Source organism: Sinohyriopsis cumingii, chromosome 18 (genome assembly GCF_028554795.1).
Source record: "Sinohyriopsis cumingii isolate HCF-2022 chromosome 18, ASM2855479v2, whole genome shotgun sequence".
NCBI classification, from domain to species: domain Eukaryota; kingdom Metazoa; phylum Mollusca; class Bivalvia; order Unionida; family Unionidae; genus Sinohyriopsis; species Sinohyriopsis cumingii.
Window position 1 is genome coordinate 64,063,613 of NC_142978.1, and position 18,982 is coordinate 64,082,594.

Below are 18,982 nucleotides of genomic sequence, written 5' to 3' on the forward strand. Positions count from 1 at the left end.
ACTTTTTGTGTCATGGTCTCTTTCAACAACTCAGGATGCCATGTTTTGCAAGCATGCTTCTTTTTTCCACTGCCATCAGTTTCCATTAGATGAAGATTCATTGGATGAATTTTAATTTTTTTGACCAATCAGAATACTCTTTACAGGAGTCACATGTTAACTAATATATGGAACAAATGCTTTACAAGCATTGTTGCAGAAGCAGAATAGGACCAGACAGATAGTTTTTAAAAACCTGGATCAGAGATGATATAAAAAAATGGACTATATCAAGAAAAATCTAATTCAAGTCAGAAGAAAAGCAGAATTCTGCTTTTTAAAGGAGAATAATCATGTTTGATATATGGAATGTGGCATGGCGTGGAAGCCTCCTGTGAAGGCAGTAACAACTGAGCTGGCAAAGCAAAGTGTCAGGGACATCGAATGAAGCCAAGAACCTGCAAATAAGTTATTATGTGGAAGAGAAACAACAATGAACAGGATGTAATGTGTTTACAATGTCCTGCTTATGGGGTAAAATTACTAAAGAAACAGATCATATGCCAGTAAATTTCTTGAGAATCTCGTTCTAGAGACAAGCTGACACATTGGGTAACAGATGATTTTGTACGTGTGGGACAACTTGCAAAATTGGAAACTTGGATTAAGATGCAGATTTTTTTAAAGGTATCTACTTCCATATTTTAAATAATGTATTTATTTGTAAGATTCTAAAAGATACATGACATAGTAAATAGGATTTTCTGGGTTACAGGTTCAAGAAGGTCATGGAGTGGGTCTTCATGTTGATATTTAGAAATCAAATTTTTTTTGCATATCAAGTCGGAATGTGGGATATTTTGGTACACTTTATGAATATGACTTTTCTTAATTAAAGTATGATCGCTCTTTCTTGATACAAAATGGATTTTTGACCCAAAATAACATCTGATCCAATGTTTACAGAAATGACGCATCATTGCGCAGAATTAGCCGACATGGTGGTATTCATCTATAATGAAGATAGAGTAAGGCTGTAATAAAATTTAAAAAAATAGAAAAACAAACACTGGGATTTGTTAAACCGATGTAATGACACAAAGTGGATTGGTATTTGCCCAAATAACAGCATGCTGACCTGGCTCAAGAGGAATTAGTACACTGCACCAGTTCTTCTACTCATGGAAAGACCACTCTTACTTGACTTTCATGTAGGCAAGCAAATGACCTCTTGTTGCTAAAACCAATCAAAGACTTGATCATTTTGTTTCTTCTTATTTTGGAGAGCTGGATTGGCAATGTAGTGGATGTACTCCTAATATATAGGGATTGAGTAGTGTATCTGAATTAGATAAGCTTCACATTGTTACCAAAATGAAACAAACAAACAAAATATCAATGACAGATGCTGAGCCATATCATCAGTTCACCTGGTCTTTCAGACAGGGAAATTTTAAAAAAATAAAAATAATAATATATGTAGTTACCTTTCCGATTCCCATGTGCTTTTTAGTTTTAGGATTGAAGTAAACCTTGACTTCATCAATCTTTCCAAAACTTTTGCACATATTTTCCAGGAAGTCATTGTTGATGTTATCATTCAGATTAGTAAACGTCACTTCCAAAGGGGGTGGGGTGCCCACATAATACTGATCAACCTGAAAAAGTTCCAAAAAATACATGACAAAATTTCTATTTTAAAAAGTACTTTAACTGATTTTAAGCTATTTCCCAACATAATACATTGGTCATATCATAACAGTGGCCTTGGTCATCTCGCTGATTGTCCTGGTTCTGCTATGTGACACACACACACATATATATACATATATATATATATACACACACACACACATACTATAGGCTGGAGAATATCTATATAATGTCCAAAATTAGTTGCAACATTATCAAAGGACAAGTTGGATCCAAATAAAGGTCATTTTAAGTAGGATTGGGTAAGAGCTATCTACATTAATGTGCAAATCTTAACAGTTACTTATATTTCTGTTGTCTTGCTCATTAAATATGCATGTGCTTGAAAACCTAAGCCTGGCAGGGAACCTTGCACAAAAGGTTCATTTTTATATATGCAAACATGATCTTCCAAAGTACTACCCAAAGAAATTTTTATATTTTTATTTGTTTGTACCAGCCAAGTTTCAAGAAAACTGAGCAATCCTAAGTACAATTTTTAATCATAAAGTTTTTAGTAGAGTTAAACTTTCATGCTCAGACTGTATTGTGACAACATGACCCAATATGTCTGGGATCATGCTGCTAAATGATAATATTAAATATACATATCTGACTATATTATCAGAAATACTGATAGGCATCAAAAATATTGAAATAATTAACTAGGTAAAGCCATATTATTTCTTAAAGTAAAAGTGAGCAAAATATAATTTCCACCACAAATTCTAGGATGGAAAATAACTTTTGTTTTCACACCACTGATAGATAATGCTATACAGTACAGACAGTATAGATTCAAGTATAGAAGACAGCAAACAATTTGTACTTGTTAATAAATAACTATAGACAATTAGGACACATAGCCAATATGCTAATACATGTAAAATTAATGATACAAACAATATTTTTTCTATCTGGGATTTTAGAAACTGCTCTTCCAATGCAGGAGGTCATGGGTTCGATCCCCGGCTAAGTCATACCAAAGACTTACAAAAATGGTACTAACAGCTGCCTCGTTTGGCACTCAGCATTAAGATGTTAGTGTTAGGACTGGTCGTCCTCGTGTCAGGATAATGTGACTGGGTGGGACATCATGCTGCATGTCTGCGGCATGATGTCCCGGTGCTAGACATCATGATAAACTGCCACACTGCAGACATCATAGCGATATGACTGGAAGATTGTTAAAGCTATGTTAAAAATCCAAATCACATCAAATCACAGAAACTGCTCTTTCTAAAATAATTCAGATGTTCCAATTTATCAATTATTGGAAATGAGTACATCTGTTATGTATATTTGATTTAATTTATATTTAATTTAATTTAATTGTTTATAAGTTTTAAAATTGTTTTATTTTTAATTTCATTGTATGTCAAAGTAATGTAATTTTGTTAACTAGGAATTTGATATTTTCAGAAAATTCAGTTTGACCTGACTCTTTTCATGAAAGCCTAATAATAGAAACACTGCTTTTATCTTTGACCTAGCTCCTGGCCTTGACTGAGGGTCAAGTAAACAACTTTTCTTTTTAATTCATTTTTAATGTGTGAATGATCGAGGCTGTACTGGACTATGTGCCATTAGACTTGTAGATACCTTCTCAATCATTCTTGAATGTGATTATGTAACCCTCATCCGGGAATCTGTTTTGCGTCTCAAGTTACTGTATAACCTTTGTTTACAGATTTTTCTCAGGCAGGCTTCTAAACACTGGGACGTAAAGATGTTCCTTTTGTTGTGACAGTTAAGAGTTATATTTTAATTTTTATTCAAATTATTTGGAATATAAAAAAATACATTTTTTTTCCTGGAAATATTTGAGTCCTCATACATAATTCTTGGACAAAGACATTTCTTTAAATTTTATTTGGAAATTCAAACACCGGAATATTGTTTGTGAATTAGCAAAAGAGCTGTAGACACTTCAACACCATACTGACTACAGTATATGTCATCACCTTCCATTTTGGATTTTTCATCAGGACTCAAACATATCATTACTAGGACTTCTAAAATTTAATTCATAGATTATTCTTGGCTTATTTTTGGATTTGATTTCATAAAACCATTAAGTTCTTATTTTTTCATTTTTACATTGGTTTTTTCCAGGAAAAAAAATAATTGTTATTTTTTTCAAAGTTTCTTGTTTTCGCTCTTTCTTTTGTTACTGTTTTTTAGAGCCTAAACACGTAACATAAAACATCATGATTGTTAAAATTCTCCATTTAAAAAAAACTCGAAGAAAATATAATTTTTTTTATCTGACCCCAATAATAAATAAATCTAGGTATTCATGATACTGAATATTTGTCAAAAAACAATAGCAAAAAGAATTATAAAAATGGAAGAGTAATATTCAATACTGATCTAAAGCTTTTACTACACAATACTCTAAAGTTAACTAAGCTTACCATTAATAAAAAATTAAACACACTAAAAGTGATTACACTATTAAAAAATATATATACACAGACAAATTAACAAACAGTGTCACACTAACTTTGACAAAATCTGAGATAATGATTTAGCCCTATGTGCATTACAATGGAACCAACTTACTATAATTTATTCTAAATGGCCTTAAAGAGAAATTGCAGATCAAAGGTGTATCCAACAATAATGGGCCATAACTCTATAAAAAAAAATGAAGTAAAATGCTGGCAATCAATTAATACAAAGTAACATAAGACACTTTCTTGAAATTGGAATTATTACTAATATTGCATGGGTGCTTAAAAATCGGTTTCAGAAAATGAGCCATAACTCAATCGGAGATTCCTTTAATTTTTAATTTTTGGATGTCCTGAGTTTGAAATTGAGAGTACCCACCACTGCACTTGCATGAAAGCTTAGATAATTTTATTAAAACTTTAGTCATCACTCTCTGTAAATATCAGAGGTCCTGCAACACCAATGGCTCTTGCCAGGCATTTGTCTCCAAAAGTAACGTGGTGGCAATATATTAATATTTCATATAAAAATATTCAAAAGAGATAGAGGAAGTTGTGACAAAATAGAAAACTTTGATAATCTAATTATTAAATGTGCATGAAATTCTGTCAGTTTGAGCTCTGAAATTGCTGTTGCTTTAGTATTAGTATTATCATTTCATGACTCACTAGTTTCCTTTCAAAACTGAATATTTATAAAATGCAACTTTTTATTTCAGAAAACTTTGCTATAGAATTTCACCTAACAGCAGTATATTATTCCAATCTTCCAGTCTACTCTTTTTCAACAATTAATTAATAACTGGCTAAAGCTGAAACACTACCTAGAAAATATGTTATGCATAATTAACTGGCATTTTCAATAGTCAGATGGTGTAGTTTTATTTGATCAGGTCCACAAATAAGTCTTGGCGGATGAAAATAAAAGTTAGTTTTTGTTGCGAGTATTTTTTTCTTACTTCAGGCAAAAAACCTTAACATATTTTGTTCTAAAATTATCATGTGCTTGCACTCTGTGACACATACTATGTAGTGTGCGAGACTGATGTAATGTGTGTAGTACCAACCTGAAAGCAGTCAGTTAATTATACAGCTTTAACAAAATCTTTGAGATAGTTTTCACAATCCATTCTTTCTTGTCCTTAGAGGCTACAGAGTTTTTAAACAACTACTGATCCCTCTTTATAATGAGGATAAGCTGTAATGTACATTTTGATTAGTTCTGGTATTCTAAAAAATTCATGCCCATAAACAGGATACCCTAATGAAATTCCTTATTATTAGGCCTGCAGTAATGTTTCCACATAAATATTCTTCATTCAAGTTTCATGATAACATTCTAAGTTCTATTTTATCTATCCATCATAAGTCTCTGCAGTTTTGTAAATTTTCATGCTCACCAACACAGTGTTGCACAGCTGCAATCTACTAATTGTTAAAACTGACGAGGGTGTCTTACATGGATGTGAATGGCAATCAGGCAGGCTTAACAGTGCCAGTCTCATTAGATATAACAATGATAAAAGTTAATATTTAATCAAGATGATAGCACTGATACTTTTAAGCACTAGAGGCAGAAGATTGGTTGTCTGTAAATAAACAATTTTGAAAGACACTTTATGGAAATATGCCTAAATCAACTGAAAATATGTTACTCTCAATGAAACCCTTATCAGTGTCAATACCTAGTTTACATGGCGTGGTGACTAGGCAGGAAATGACGCACAAGGCTTCACCGTCTTCTTTGATGGATTTTGTAAATCTACTAATAGATAGCAGTGAAAAGTTGCATTTCAGAATAGGTGAGATGAAGGGATTTATTATCTGGATCAATAAGTAAAAGAAAAGGGGGAGAATTATATATTTTCTTCATTAAATCAATCTATATACAATGTACCAATACTGTAAACTGGAGACAAAATGTAAGGCAGTAGAAAAGTCAAATCTAGAATGAATCCCACTGTAAAAAATAATTAGGTAAGACCAGATAAAGATCTTTACCTTGAACTTAGGAACTGGTAAGTCAGCTGGATTTCTCTTGCTCCAAAATCTCAGGTATCTTGGCCTGGGATCTTTCACATGGACCAGAGTATTATCCTAGAAAAAAAGTTATAGTATTGTGACTTTAATGTATGACATCCTTTCTTTCCCCCAAAATCTACTTATAGCAAGGGACTCTGTTCTCTTCAACATCTGTGTGCAATGACCAACTTACTACAGCAGCCACAACAGCTTGCCATGGCAAATCTCCCATTTTTCACTGCATAACCCAATTGACTTCTCCATGCACCCACTTTTTACTCTACTTCACCCGTAGATTGAGACCCACTGATCATAACATAGTATCCATCAGAAATACAAGGTGTACTCCTGCAATGACTATATAGAAGAAGTAGAAGAGAGGGAGAGAGACATGCATACACACACCACACATTTGACCTTTAATCTCTTCTGAGATATTAAAAACGAATAAGAACTCTCTTGTGTAAGTTTAACACTTAGGCAACATAACTACTAAGTTTCTTGAATTTCCATCAAATTAAACAAACCTCATACCAAAGGATAATACCATATATATAAATTATGTTATGACCACTGGATCTTTACTTGTGAAATACACAGCACATGAAAATTAAGTACAAATTCAGATCTATGTAACATAACAATCAGAAGACCAAATGCACAGGTGGTCTCTATATTCTCGTAAATATGAAGTGTTCTGTGTATATTGTTATGGATATTTAATTTGCTTTGTTAGTTAATTTTATTTTATTTCAATACATGATATTTTAATGTAACATTGTATACTGGATTTAAGTTAGAGTTCATTTCTGCTTGACCTAAATTGACTTTTATATTTTATTCATTTTAAACGACGCCATTTTTTCAGCACAAGATAGGCTATACATGGTGGCCAGTATAAATGGTGGAGGAAGAACCCAGGAAAGAACCAGTGACCTATGAGAAGCTACTGGCAAGCTTTCTTACATAACCACATTGGCCAAGCCCAAGACTCAAACCCACACAGAGAGAGATGAGACAGCAGTGATCCGTAATGGTGAACACTTTAGACCACTCGGCCACTTGAGGCCCACATGGAAATGTAATATGGCCAACAATCTATATACATACAAATATTGGATAACATATTCCAACTTTATCAAGTTTCCTTAACTGTGATAACAAGGTTATCATCAAACAAGTCTAAAACTCAAAACCTGAAATATGTAACAAAAGTTAAACTTTGCTGTAATGGCCTCAAAATAGAATCAGGTTATCTATATATGAATACAACATTTATCTGGAAGCATGGTTTTTGTATAATCTTGCAGGTAATCTTGTTAGGATTATTTTCAGTTCTGTGGATTTAATGTCATATACATGCTATACATGACAGCCAGTATATCTAATAAAAGAAGAACCCAGGAAAGCCCCAGGAAGAACCATCTACCCATGGGAAACTATTAGCTTGTTTTATCTCAAACCCACACTGACTGCGCTGAGACTCGAACCCAACAAGGACAGTCAAAATGCATGTGATCTATACAGACAAACAGCTTGGACATTTTGCCCACTGGGAGCTCCAATCTTTAAGTCAAAAGGCCTGACAGACAAAGGCAACACTACATCTTGATTGTTGAGGTCTGGCACAAAATGGCCTCCTAATGATTTTAATACTTACATATTAAAGGAATTTACTAATATGACCAATTCAGTTGAAAAAAATTTGTTACCCTTAACCGTTTACCTCATGCAAGCACTTTTGGACACCTCTATTCCATTCGCATGGAAGCGCCCTTTGACGTCTCTACTCCATTCGCATGGAAGCGTCTTTTGACGTCTGCTGTAAACATCAGCCAATTTAAGCCGGTTTTTGTAGTGAAACCTTCGGGGAAAACCCCTTATTAAATACTACATTCATTTCTGCGAAGGACAATTACATCAGATCACATGGTCACTGTTTATGCTCTGGTTGATATCTGCTATTTAAAGTAACTGGTTCGTAATCTCCACTCTCCAAAATGGAGGTCACTGATTTCATTCAGTACTTACGAAGTTTTCACGATTAGAATCACAGCTATGAAAGATTCAATAACTTAGGTAAAGGCTCTGATATTGATGTAGGCAGCATTTAGTTTTCATAAATTATCAAATTCAGATGACTTAGTGATTTAGACGTGGACAAAAACATTTTGAGTATGAGAAATGGCAGCTACGGTTGGTCACACGGTCTCACGGACTTGACGGTGAACGAGTTCTCTAAAGATTTTAAAGTGCATAAAAATTCTTCCGTGAAAAATAATTACACAGCTATAACAATCAGACTTTACTCTTAAATTTTTCCACACATAAAAGATGTGTAACGAAAATGTAAAATGGTTAAAATTGCTGTTAAATGTAACATACACTACACTGCTTAACAGTTAACAAGCAGGCCTATGCGTATGAGTTGAATAGGTTGTTGTTGTAGCGTTTAACGCCATTTTTCAGCACATGATAGGCTATACATGGCGGCCAGTATTAATGATGGAGGAAGAACCCAGGAAAACCCCGGAAAGAACAACCGTCCCACGAGAAGCTACTGGCAAGCTTTCTCACATACCCACATTAGCTGAATCCGAGACTCGAATCCAAGCAGACAGAGGTGAGATGGCAGTGATCCACTTTAGCGCTTTAGACCACTCGAGGCCCCAACTCGAATAGGTAACAGGTGTTCTATTTATAGCGTGCTGCACTGGATAACTTTGCTCTATGAGGTAAAGGGTTAATATTCACTCTACTGATGGCACAAGTCTTATTTATTATTTTATAAAATTACAATAACTACCTATTGTGGCTAGTTAAATGACTATTAGCTCATAAGAGATAGTTTACAAAAATGGTCTGAAGCAAATTCTCCTGTCTTACAATGAAATGAATAATCAAAACAACTATGAAGAGCTTCTTAGAAAACTGAGTTGGATTGTGACCAATCTCATTCCCTGCTACTTGTATATCAATGCATAATTACTCTAGTGTAATTTTGTTAGGTTTCATCAAAAGAATAGCTAAATATCCATGTAATTAAAATCACTGTAAAGGTATGCAGGAAAAATTTTAAATTCATATTTAAGTGGATTCAGTATCATCTGCCATGTGCTACAAGCCAGGAAAGGGTAACTTTCCTGTTACTCAGTAGGACCTGATATTGTTTTCTCTTAGGTAATGATACAGTAATCTATGTTACAAACTGCAAAATAATTCAACCCCTATCCCAAAATTAAAGAATCAATAAAGAACAGTTTATGACCATAAAAAATTGCCCAAATCATTGTTAGTTTTGAGCACTCAACCACAGCAAATAAACTACATTAAAAGTCTGATGACCTTTTGCTGAATATTTTATCTTTATTTCTTGCCAGTTTTGTATCTTTTAGTTCACTGTGTCAATGTTATTGCAATACTGCACCAAAAATGATCAAGATCAAGATTTGTCACTAAGTAGCTGGAATGGTGATTTCTTAGACCAAAACATTATTCTCTGCCTTTTTTTTCATTTTACATTACTAGTGGCAGTGAATAGCTGTCTAAGGCACAACTGGTGCTGGAGCATCAGCTTAGTTGAGAAAATGGATTATCAGGCTGCTCGCTAATAATTAATAAATTTATTTTGATTGACCTTTGCAAATGGACCATAATTATACTCCCTTTTCTTTTGATTGATGGCATTAAATCCTTCAGAACACACCTTTTATAGATTAATCTGTCTGAACAGAATATCTGTGTATCCAGCAGCTACTGACCTCAGATCTGAATCACTGACACATGTGTGGAAAACAGCATCACCCCAAGGCAGGAGCAATGTGTCATAACCATCCAGTGATATAGACTTTGCTATACAGTTAAGACACACTGCTTGAACCTTCTGGTGATGCTGTTTTGCACACGTGTCAGCTATTCACATTCGAGGTCAACAGTTGTTGACAGGGATTAATACTATTAAAGGCAGTGTTCTGATGGATTTAATCCACAACTCAAAAGAGGTGGGATTATACTTACCATCTGTACATATCGGTCAGTTGTAATTTATTAATTTGCAGCGAGCGGTCAGGAAATCAATCTGATCAATAAAGCTGACACTTCAGCACCAATCAATTCTTAGACAACTGGTTTCCATCACCAGTAGTGTCAGGGGGAAAATAAGGTGGAGAGTAACTTATTGGTCTAAGTGATTCGTTTCTCTTCACACAAACTGTGCCGTCAATCGCCATGATTGCTTCGCTGGGGGAAGACCTATACACAAACGACGTGATTTCTAGTCAACGGTTCTCGCTTACCGCCGGTTCTACACCATCAAATCTATAAATCTTCTGTGCTCCTCGGTGTAACATGGGGTCGACTATCAGTTTGTAGTTGTGCTTCTTCTTGTCCTTGTCATCTTCTGGCACCCTCGGCATGCCATTTGCTGCTGAAAATAAAAAGGAAATGGTAAAACACCTGATTATTAACATCTTTATACATCAAAAACAATCATCGATAGCATAAACAATAACAAATCCAGCTGTCGAGAAGGAGAGGAAATGGTTCTCACGATAGTGTTTTCTATCGAGCTCCATGGTGAATTAGGCATAAGTAACCTAATTTTATTGGATTCTCATAATTCAGTTTTTAAACTTTGACGTGTTTTTGTCAAAAAGTAACATTGGACCGTCTTCCTCCTTAGAGAGCGACTGAAAGTTGAATTTACAACGCAGCCCTCCAAAGAGAAATAGTACTTAGCTATCCCACAATTCATTACTACCATTGGTAAAGCTATTCTGGTATAAATGAGACATATATTCGTAATTACCAATCGCACTTGATTTAAGCTTATATGCACCTATGGATCTCATTCTTACTTTTATAAATAAATAAAAAGATTTATTTATAATGTATTGGTATTATTAGTATATGTTGGCAATTTCAAAATTATCTGAACCGCATAGCTTTAGCTGTTGTGTTTATAGTCTTTATAATTTTAGTCTGGTTCCAAGAGCGTACATCTGTAGTGAACCAGACTTGTTTCTGCTGAGCTCGTATTCCATAGCACGTGTCCCAGACAGGCGTAAGGGAAAGTAGTAACTGTAATTTAAAGCTGATTCAAATCAAACATCTGAACATGGAAAAGAAATGCTTAGCATTTGTGAAACGTCTTTCGAAAAGACTTTCAGAGGGTAACAATACCATTTCAATTGATTTATCATAGGCTTGAATAATAAAGTATCCGGTTTTTACAACACCAAGCTCTATTTCTCAGGTGATGAACTTGAGCAGCTTGAAATATGCCACCCCTCCCCCCCCCCTTTGATTTTGTGCTAATTGTATTTATTACATCGGCACCTTTATTCATTGGTTAAATGTACCTCCATAAAAAAAGAAACTCCAGAATGAGTTCCACATGTACAATTTAAGGAGAGATGCTGCCAAGACTATCTTGAGGGGGCCTTATTCTTTGGCACCACAATAAGGCGGGGGGAGAAGAAGGAGTTGGAAACGGCCATAGTTCAGTATTTACCTAACACTTCCACATCTGTCTATCTTTCTTCATGCTCCACTTTTTTAGAGCTCTGTTGAAATCAAAATCTTCGGAGCACACTCTGCATCTTTAATGAATCAGTAGTTTACAGACTACTATGCCAGATTTCTTATCTGTTCCACATTGCCTTATTAGGGCCATAGTCAGTACATAAATATCTGTACTTAATTTCATTTTTTGATCCTTATTTATTCAGTTTATCGTAAACCTGGTTTTATAGTATATGATCCACAGGGCTAAATTGATTGATAAAAAATGAAAATTGCATTCTACTTATTTTAATTAGGCTCAGTATTCTGTCCTTTATACATTTTATTTTGATATACTGCTGAAAGGGAGATTGACTGTCATGCTCTCTATTTGTTTCAGTCCAACATGTACATCTGACTCAAATTTAACACCATATTCAGGCTCAGAATCATTCATTGGTATTCTGTCAACACTTTCGCATCTTCAATAATCTGATATACTTTGTGCCTTTATAAAATTTGTCATCATCACTATCATTAGCTAGTATTAGCCAAACAAAAACTTAATGAATCATGATGGGAATCAGACATTTTGGGGTTTTCTTGGTATTGCATATTTTAAACATACATTAGTAAACAACACAGAGATCTCGCTAGGATTTTAAAGTTAGGAGTCCATGACTCCCATTTTGGTAAAAATAGGAGTCCCACCATCAAAAGTTGCAGTCCCTTCTTTCCTACAGAATCAACACAAACGTGAGTGCATCTATTTTTAGAAGGTTTTCGTAATGTAATCACTCGCTATAATATAGCTTCATTACAAATAGTCCATTGACAGGATTGCAAATTTTTTGTTTATTTATTTGTCTACGTCCTTGTAGTAATTTTAGGCAATTGTTAAATAGTATCATATTTGCTGTTTTTTCCCCGTATTTTCGCAAATACATGTCAGGTCGGAAAACAGATTAGACTTTAAAGCGTATCTCGCAAATTCCACAACATAGCATTATCCCATATGTTTCTGACCTTCATAATTTGCATTTTAAAGTTGAATCTTTAATAAAATAATACATTGGTTTGCTTTCAATGATTTGTATATTTTTCTGAATATATCTGCCCAATGATTTACGAAAACAGACAATCTAATAAACTGGTACATCCCAGACTTAGCGAAGTCTGCCATTATTTCCCGTTAGGCCTACTGGTTGTTGTTGTTGTTGATCTAGGGTTTAACGCCATTTTTCAGCACAAGATAGGCTATACATGGCGGCCAGTATAACTGGTGGAGAAAGAACCCTGGAAAACCCAGGGAAGAACCACCAACCCACGAGAAGCTACTGGCAGGCTTTCCCACGTACCCACGCTAGCCGAGCCTTGGACTCGAACCACGCAGACAGAGGTGAGATGGCAGTGATCCGGAACGGTGAGCGCTTTAGACCACTCGGCCACTCGGGGCCCCTAGGCCTACTGGTTCACTTACAGTTTCAAACTAATTTTATGACGAAATAATGTACAAGAGGCAGTAAATATATATCCAGATCACCGATTCTGATCTTAAAACACATGTCTGTATGTTTTATCATCAAAGGATATCATGCAAGAAATTGATAGTTGCTATCTTACTCAGAATAGGGTTAATGGTCAATCAGCTATCAAAACATGCTTGTGAATCACTGAATGGACAAGAGTTTGTTTGTCAACGTAATTGCTATCAAAACTAGGCTTAGCTACTGATGTCTTTATGAATACATTTTGCTAAACACTAGAACTAACTGGGGTAAGGTGAGGGGCATTTTAAAAAAAGTATGGTCTGTCAATGTACCTCTTAAATAGTTCTTGTTCGTCCATCAGAGACTGAATTTTGTCAATCCATGTAAGGACTTATTCCAAACACTAAGCAAGGCATCACACGCTTTCTTACACTTAGCTACTGTCCCATCCGAATTACAAGAGCTCGTATTGTTGCTTAAAATTGACCTGCCATACATGTACTTTATAATAACTAGTTGTTACATGTATGGCAGGTCAATTTTAAGCAACATAGTTTAAAATCCTAGTGAGACCTCTGCTTGTGTAAATTATATTAAATGAAGTTTCTTACAAAGACCAACAAATTGTTAAATATTTGAGGGATAACTTTGCCTATGTACCACTCATTTCAGTATGGCTGAAGCAACAATATATGACTAAAGAATAGACTTCATACAGTAAATGCAGGTTTTGAAACATAAAATTAAATTTCAGTCAGTTGCCAGCTTCAAACCTAGTACTGGGTTTATGAACATTGCCTCAATATGTGAAAATACAAATTCTGAAATTTTAAAATTATCATAATTAATTATTTTTAATCCTAGGTCCACTTAATGTCATCAACAGCAGAGGTGTAAATTTCTTTGTAAAGTTTTTGTAAACATGGTTACAAACACTGATCCTGTGTTGTTTTCCAAATCCTTATTTTTTTCCATTGGCATCCTAATTTATCATTCCATTCAAGGTGGCAAGTCTGAGCTAGCAAGACCCAATAGGTCTTAGATCAGAAAGGGATAGAGAGAACTCCAGTGCAGAATGCATGCATTATAAGATGATTGTATCAGGTTTTGCAAGTATGGGGGCAGAAGCCCCAATACTTTATTTCTCAACCAAGAGGGTAACAAAGCACACCAGAACTAATAATAGTCTTGATGTTTGTTAAGCATGAGCAGCTTGTACACTGCTCAAGGAAGGGCAGAGTAGTGAATACAGTGATAGACTGAAAGCAGTACTGGTCACTCCAGCCAATCCCAGCTGCCAGGTGAGCCAGTTGACCCATACCATCCCCATGTCAGCTACAGCCAAACACATTGCAGCCACCCAAATGAGGTGTGACTATCCAAATTGGCTAAATGACGGGCCAGGTAGGAGGGCTCCAAGAAAGCAAAGATTCCTATCTTAGTCCCTCTGCCCACTCACATGGAAGAGGTGCATAAAGTAAAGCTTGTTCTTTCCAGGCTCTGGGAGAAAGGTCCACTGTGGCTTCAAGCCTATGCCCTGACAGTTTGTGACATAGGTCTCAAGAAGGACAGCATGACGGATGGCAACAAGGCATCAGCAACAAACATGCTTTTTTATATTTATGTTTGTTACTGCTGTACACAAAGATAAGCGTGTTCCTGTTGGACCACATGGATCACATCTGATGGGATAATGACCTGAGCCTATGGCTACTTCCAAACACTGGTGAAGGCCAAGAACAAATATGAGCTTGAAGAGTTTTTTAACTCCCTACTCAAGTTCTGAGCATTTGCATATGAGGTTCCAGAAATTTAAGCCTTATCAAAACCATCATCTGAGGAAGGTGCTTCTTGTGTTTGCTCCAGCAGGGGTGGGGTGGGGGTGGGGGGCAAAATCAGTTCTGTACATCCAGGCCACATACTATGCTGAAACCTGTAGCAGGAACCATATCTGATTTTTGCTCATACTCTGTGGTCATGAATTGGTAGAATCACTTCAGGAATAATCTTATTCTTTTAACATGATTTGTGCTATTGTCATATTGTATGGTAATCACTTCCACTGAGTCATTCCCATGATGCTTTTGTATCTTATCTGTTTGCTCAGGTGAAAGGCACTTTTGGCAAGGTGTTGTAGGGTAATAACCCAGATATTGCCTCCAGTACTAACCAAATTCAGTCAACTCAATAACACATATTACTAAAGAGCCTGCCAACACTATTACTAAAGAGCTTGCCCATGCTGCTTCCTTAATAATTAGATCTTATTTCTCCTATTTGCTCAGGGGAAAGGTATTTTTTATGTGAAGATGTTATCTCTCTTGATGCCCATATTTTAAAGACCCATCTCACCAATATTATTAAAATGCATCTGGATTGACCAGGCTGGGACCTTTTCTTGGAAGGAACAAATCTCTTCTATTTGTTTAGGTGAAAGGTTTATCTGGACTTGCATTATTGTTTGTGCCTCATTGATCATGCTTTTTTTATGATATCATGTTTACCCATATGTTATACATCAAGCAATAAATAGATGGGGAAGAGTAAAGGACAACAAAGATTATATTGAGAAAAAAATCCTTTCACAACAATAAGGTAGCGCTCTACAGTTTCGTATTAAAGAAAAAGAATTTCCCCAGCTTTCCTCACTGGTTATACAGGCTATTTAAAAAAGACCTTGTATATCTTAGGTATAGTTCAAAGAACCTTTAATTCTCTTTATTTTGGTATATGATTGATGGGTGTAATATGAGTTATAGAGTATACAGCTTGGCCTTACTCAGATACCTTTCAAAAAAGTGCTAGCTCCACTTGGTCATTTTCACTTCCTGAACTTCAGAGATAAATTGTATAAAAAACAGCTGATACCTTTTTTTATATTTTATATATTTGGTAATTCATTCATTGCACTTTCAGAAGCTGGTATTGTCAAGTCTGTCAAAATTCATTTTCCCTATTTTAATAGCTGCTATGGATAGTGTACTTTAGACTATTCAGGCTGATTTTTAGCACAAGGGAGCATTCATTTTAGTTAGCAGTGTGTTTAAATCATGTACAGTTTCCAAAAGTACAACATCCAAAGAAATATCATCCACATTACATTAATGTAGCATACAGGCATGCCACCATTCTCTCCATTGTGCACGTTTTAAATGCAAACAATTTCACCTTACATATGTCACTCTCTCAGAAGTACGTAATAACTGGTAAGCGCCCCCAAAGCAACAGTTTTGTCCAAAATCTGTTTTAAAAAAGTTATTCTTTGACAAGAAGAGTACACAAGGGGGGGGGGTAACTCTTGCTGCAAAAAAGTAGCAATGAAAATCAAACACTCAGATATGCCACCAGCACATTTAGCTATGACACAGCTGTTTGTAGTTGAGTGCATAAGATGAAAATAGCATATACAGTAACCCTCGTCTTGTATCTCTTGGCAGGTTTGGCTGATAGAATCTTTGAAGACCTTGATCAGACGAGCATTGAGGAAGCTTTCACTGATGCCATTAGCTCTCTACCAGAAGGAGATCTGAAAGAGGCTCTGTTAAACAACACAAAGCTCTATCAAGAAAACTTTTTAAAGTAAGACATGCATGACACTTTATAATACTGTATGTACTCCGAACTTGAATCAAACTTCAGTCTAACAAACTGCATATACTTTAGTATGATAAATCAGACTCTCAAATCTGTGTTGATACTGATGGATGATATGTAGGCATGATGTCATCTTTTCATCGAAATGTGCAATTTTGCTACATGCAAATCTTTACAAAACACATGTAAGTTTAGAGTTTATGCACTTACAGTACTTGGTAACAGCCATATCAAGCACAAAATTCAAAATGGCTGCAGGGCATAGGTTTGTGCTATTCCATATAGATTAACAATTTGTCAAACATGGGATTTGTTTCGGGAATATGTACATATTGCCAAAAGAAACCTTCAACCAACAGTAACTCAAGAGACTCAAAAAATACTGGTGTCTCAAATATACATAGTTGCTGACATATTTATCTGCACACAGTTCCTCTATATTTTGAATAGGTACAATCATACCCACAGAATCATCCTTCATTGTCAACACAGATTTGGGGTCTGATTTGCCCACAAATTGTCTGTCAAAATCTTCACAGATTGGGGTGTTTGAATGATTGTACTACATATACCCAGATCTGTTGGTGCAATATGTGATGGCAGATATGGGTATGTGCAGTTTGCATTTATTCTCAACTTGAAAGCGAGTATGTACTGCACTATGCATGCAACATATCTGTATGGGATGGACATTAAAATTTTGTCATAGGTGTTCTGTTCATGAAGTTTCCTATATATTAACTGCCTGCCTTTAATGTTATGAGCAGGTGTTCTTTCTGGAAGGCGTTTTTGGTAGGTTTCACTGGAAGCTTTCAAAATGAGACATCCTCAGGGATGGTCATGGCTTTTAAAAAGCTGTCGCCAAAAAAATCGCCAACCTCAATATTTTGTCGCCAATTTTCAAAAAGTGTCGCCAGAACAAGTAGTGTGCATTTTTCCAAGTGTTAATTTAGTCTATTAATGTAACAGGCAATGAAAATTACAAAAGATGGGTTACTTAATTCTTTAATTACAACAAGCATTAACAAAATGTTACAAAGTGTTACATGAAGATCCGTCGCAATTTTAGGGCTGCCCACTTGTTGAATGCAGTTTCAAAGTCTAATTTTTCACATCTGTACATGCTGATTCTCATGAAATTCTCGAGAGGTGAGATGCAAAGTTTATTTCTGATGTCAGTTTTTATGAGGTTCATCTTACTGAATCCACGTTCACAGTCCACAGCACTGACAGGTGACACCAGTAGTCTATCAGCAGCACCCCCCCCCATGGCTAGCTTAACAAAGCTTGTAGTGAATTGCTTCCTAAATTGCAAGAATGATCACTGAATGCTGTATAAATTTTCTCGACAAACAAAATAGGATCTACATTCCCACGAATGAAACTTACACGAATCAACACCTGGCAATATTGGACCGTATATATAAGCATAAATTCACACCCAATTTAGAGATTCTTTCACTCTTGTATTTTGAGAAATAAATAATTATTATTAATTATGCAAAACTGGTTGTTGTTTTTGTTTTGTGCTATTTCTTGTTTCGGAGTTTAAGTCTCAGCAGCCATAACACGGATTGATGGCAAAAGGAAAAGATCAATGAGTAAAATGCTGCACTGGCGACAGACATAATTGTGATTGAGATTTTTCCATTTGCTTTGTATTTATACACAGTAGTCGGTACTTCAAAGGTTATCAGTTTTCTATGAAGGTTCAGCAAAACTATTGTACTGGTATATGTAAAAAAAAAACAAAAAAAAAAACAAGATTTAGCCATTCAATTAATTGTATCTGTTCTATTCGCGTCTTCAGAAGTCGGTCAGTTGTAGGTATAGTTCGGTAGCATGATTGACTGTATCACAGCATACTCAGCCCAGATGTCAGCATAAGCAGATTATGATGTAACAGTGCACTGTAAAGATGGGGTTGTCAATACGAACAAAGGATTGTTTGTGTAACAGATTGATTCCAATGCATTGCTTAGTCAAGTTTGTGGCTTCCTTTCGTTCTCCCTTTTAATTTATCCAGTCCAAATCTATGATTGTATGTACAAATTAAATAACCAAAAAGTCTGTCGCCAAAAAAATCGCCAGATGGGATATTTTTGTCGCCAGTAAGGAAAAAAAATCGCAATTTGCGACATTGGCGAAGCCCAGGACAATCCCTGATCCTGGTGATTTTATTATCATGCTTTTAAGATTGCAGATTCTAAGCAAATTATATGCATCATGAGGGGGATACGCAAAGTT

At 35.4% G+C, this 18,982-nt stretch overlaps 2 protein-coding genes across 3 annotated transcripts in view; one reads left to right on the forward strand and one right to left on the reverse strand.

Moving 5' to 3' along the window:
* The window catches only part of LOC149776792 (uncharacterized), a 74,296-nt gene extending 63,404 nt beyond the window's left edge, over positions 1–10,892 (reverse strand). Inside the window, exons 1-4 of one of the 2 annotated variants that reach the window (XM_089941482.1) lie at positions 10,699–10,892; positions 10,445–10,572; positions 6,129–6,224; positions 1,467–1,637 (exon numbers count right to left, since the gene is read on the reverse strand). In XM_089941482.1, the coding sequence (XP_089797608.1) occupies positions 1,467–1,637; positions 6,129–6,224; positions 10,445–10,572; positions 10,699–10,723 (420 nt within the window). In that variant the 5' untranslated portion in view covers positions 10,724–10,892. Of the gene's footprint in view, positions 1–1,466; positions 1,638–6,128; positions 6,225–10,444; positions 10,576–10,698 lie in introns of both variants that reach the window. The other variant, XM_089941481.1, reaches the window with a different exon arrangement.
* Positions 10,893–11,154: 262 nt separating this feature from the next.
* LOC149776793 (uncharacterized) overlaps positions 11,155–18,982 on the forward strand; it is a 59,616-nt gene continuing 51,788 nt past the window's right edge. Inside the window, exons 1-2 of the mRNA XM_089941483.1 lie at positions 11,155–11,320; positions 16,579–16,720. Of these exons, the coding sequence (XP_089797609.1) occupies positions 11,266–11,320; positions 16,579–16,720 (197 nt within the window). The 5' untranslated portion in view covers positions 11,155–11,265. The remainder of the gene's footprint in view (positions 11,321–16,578; positions 16,721–18,982) is intronic.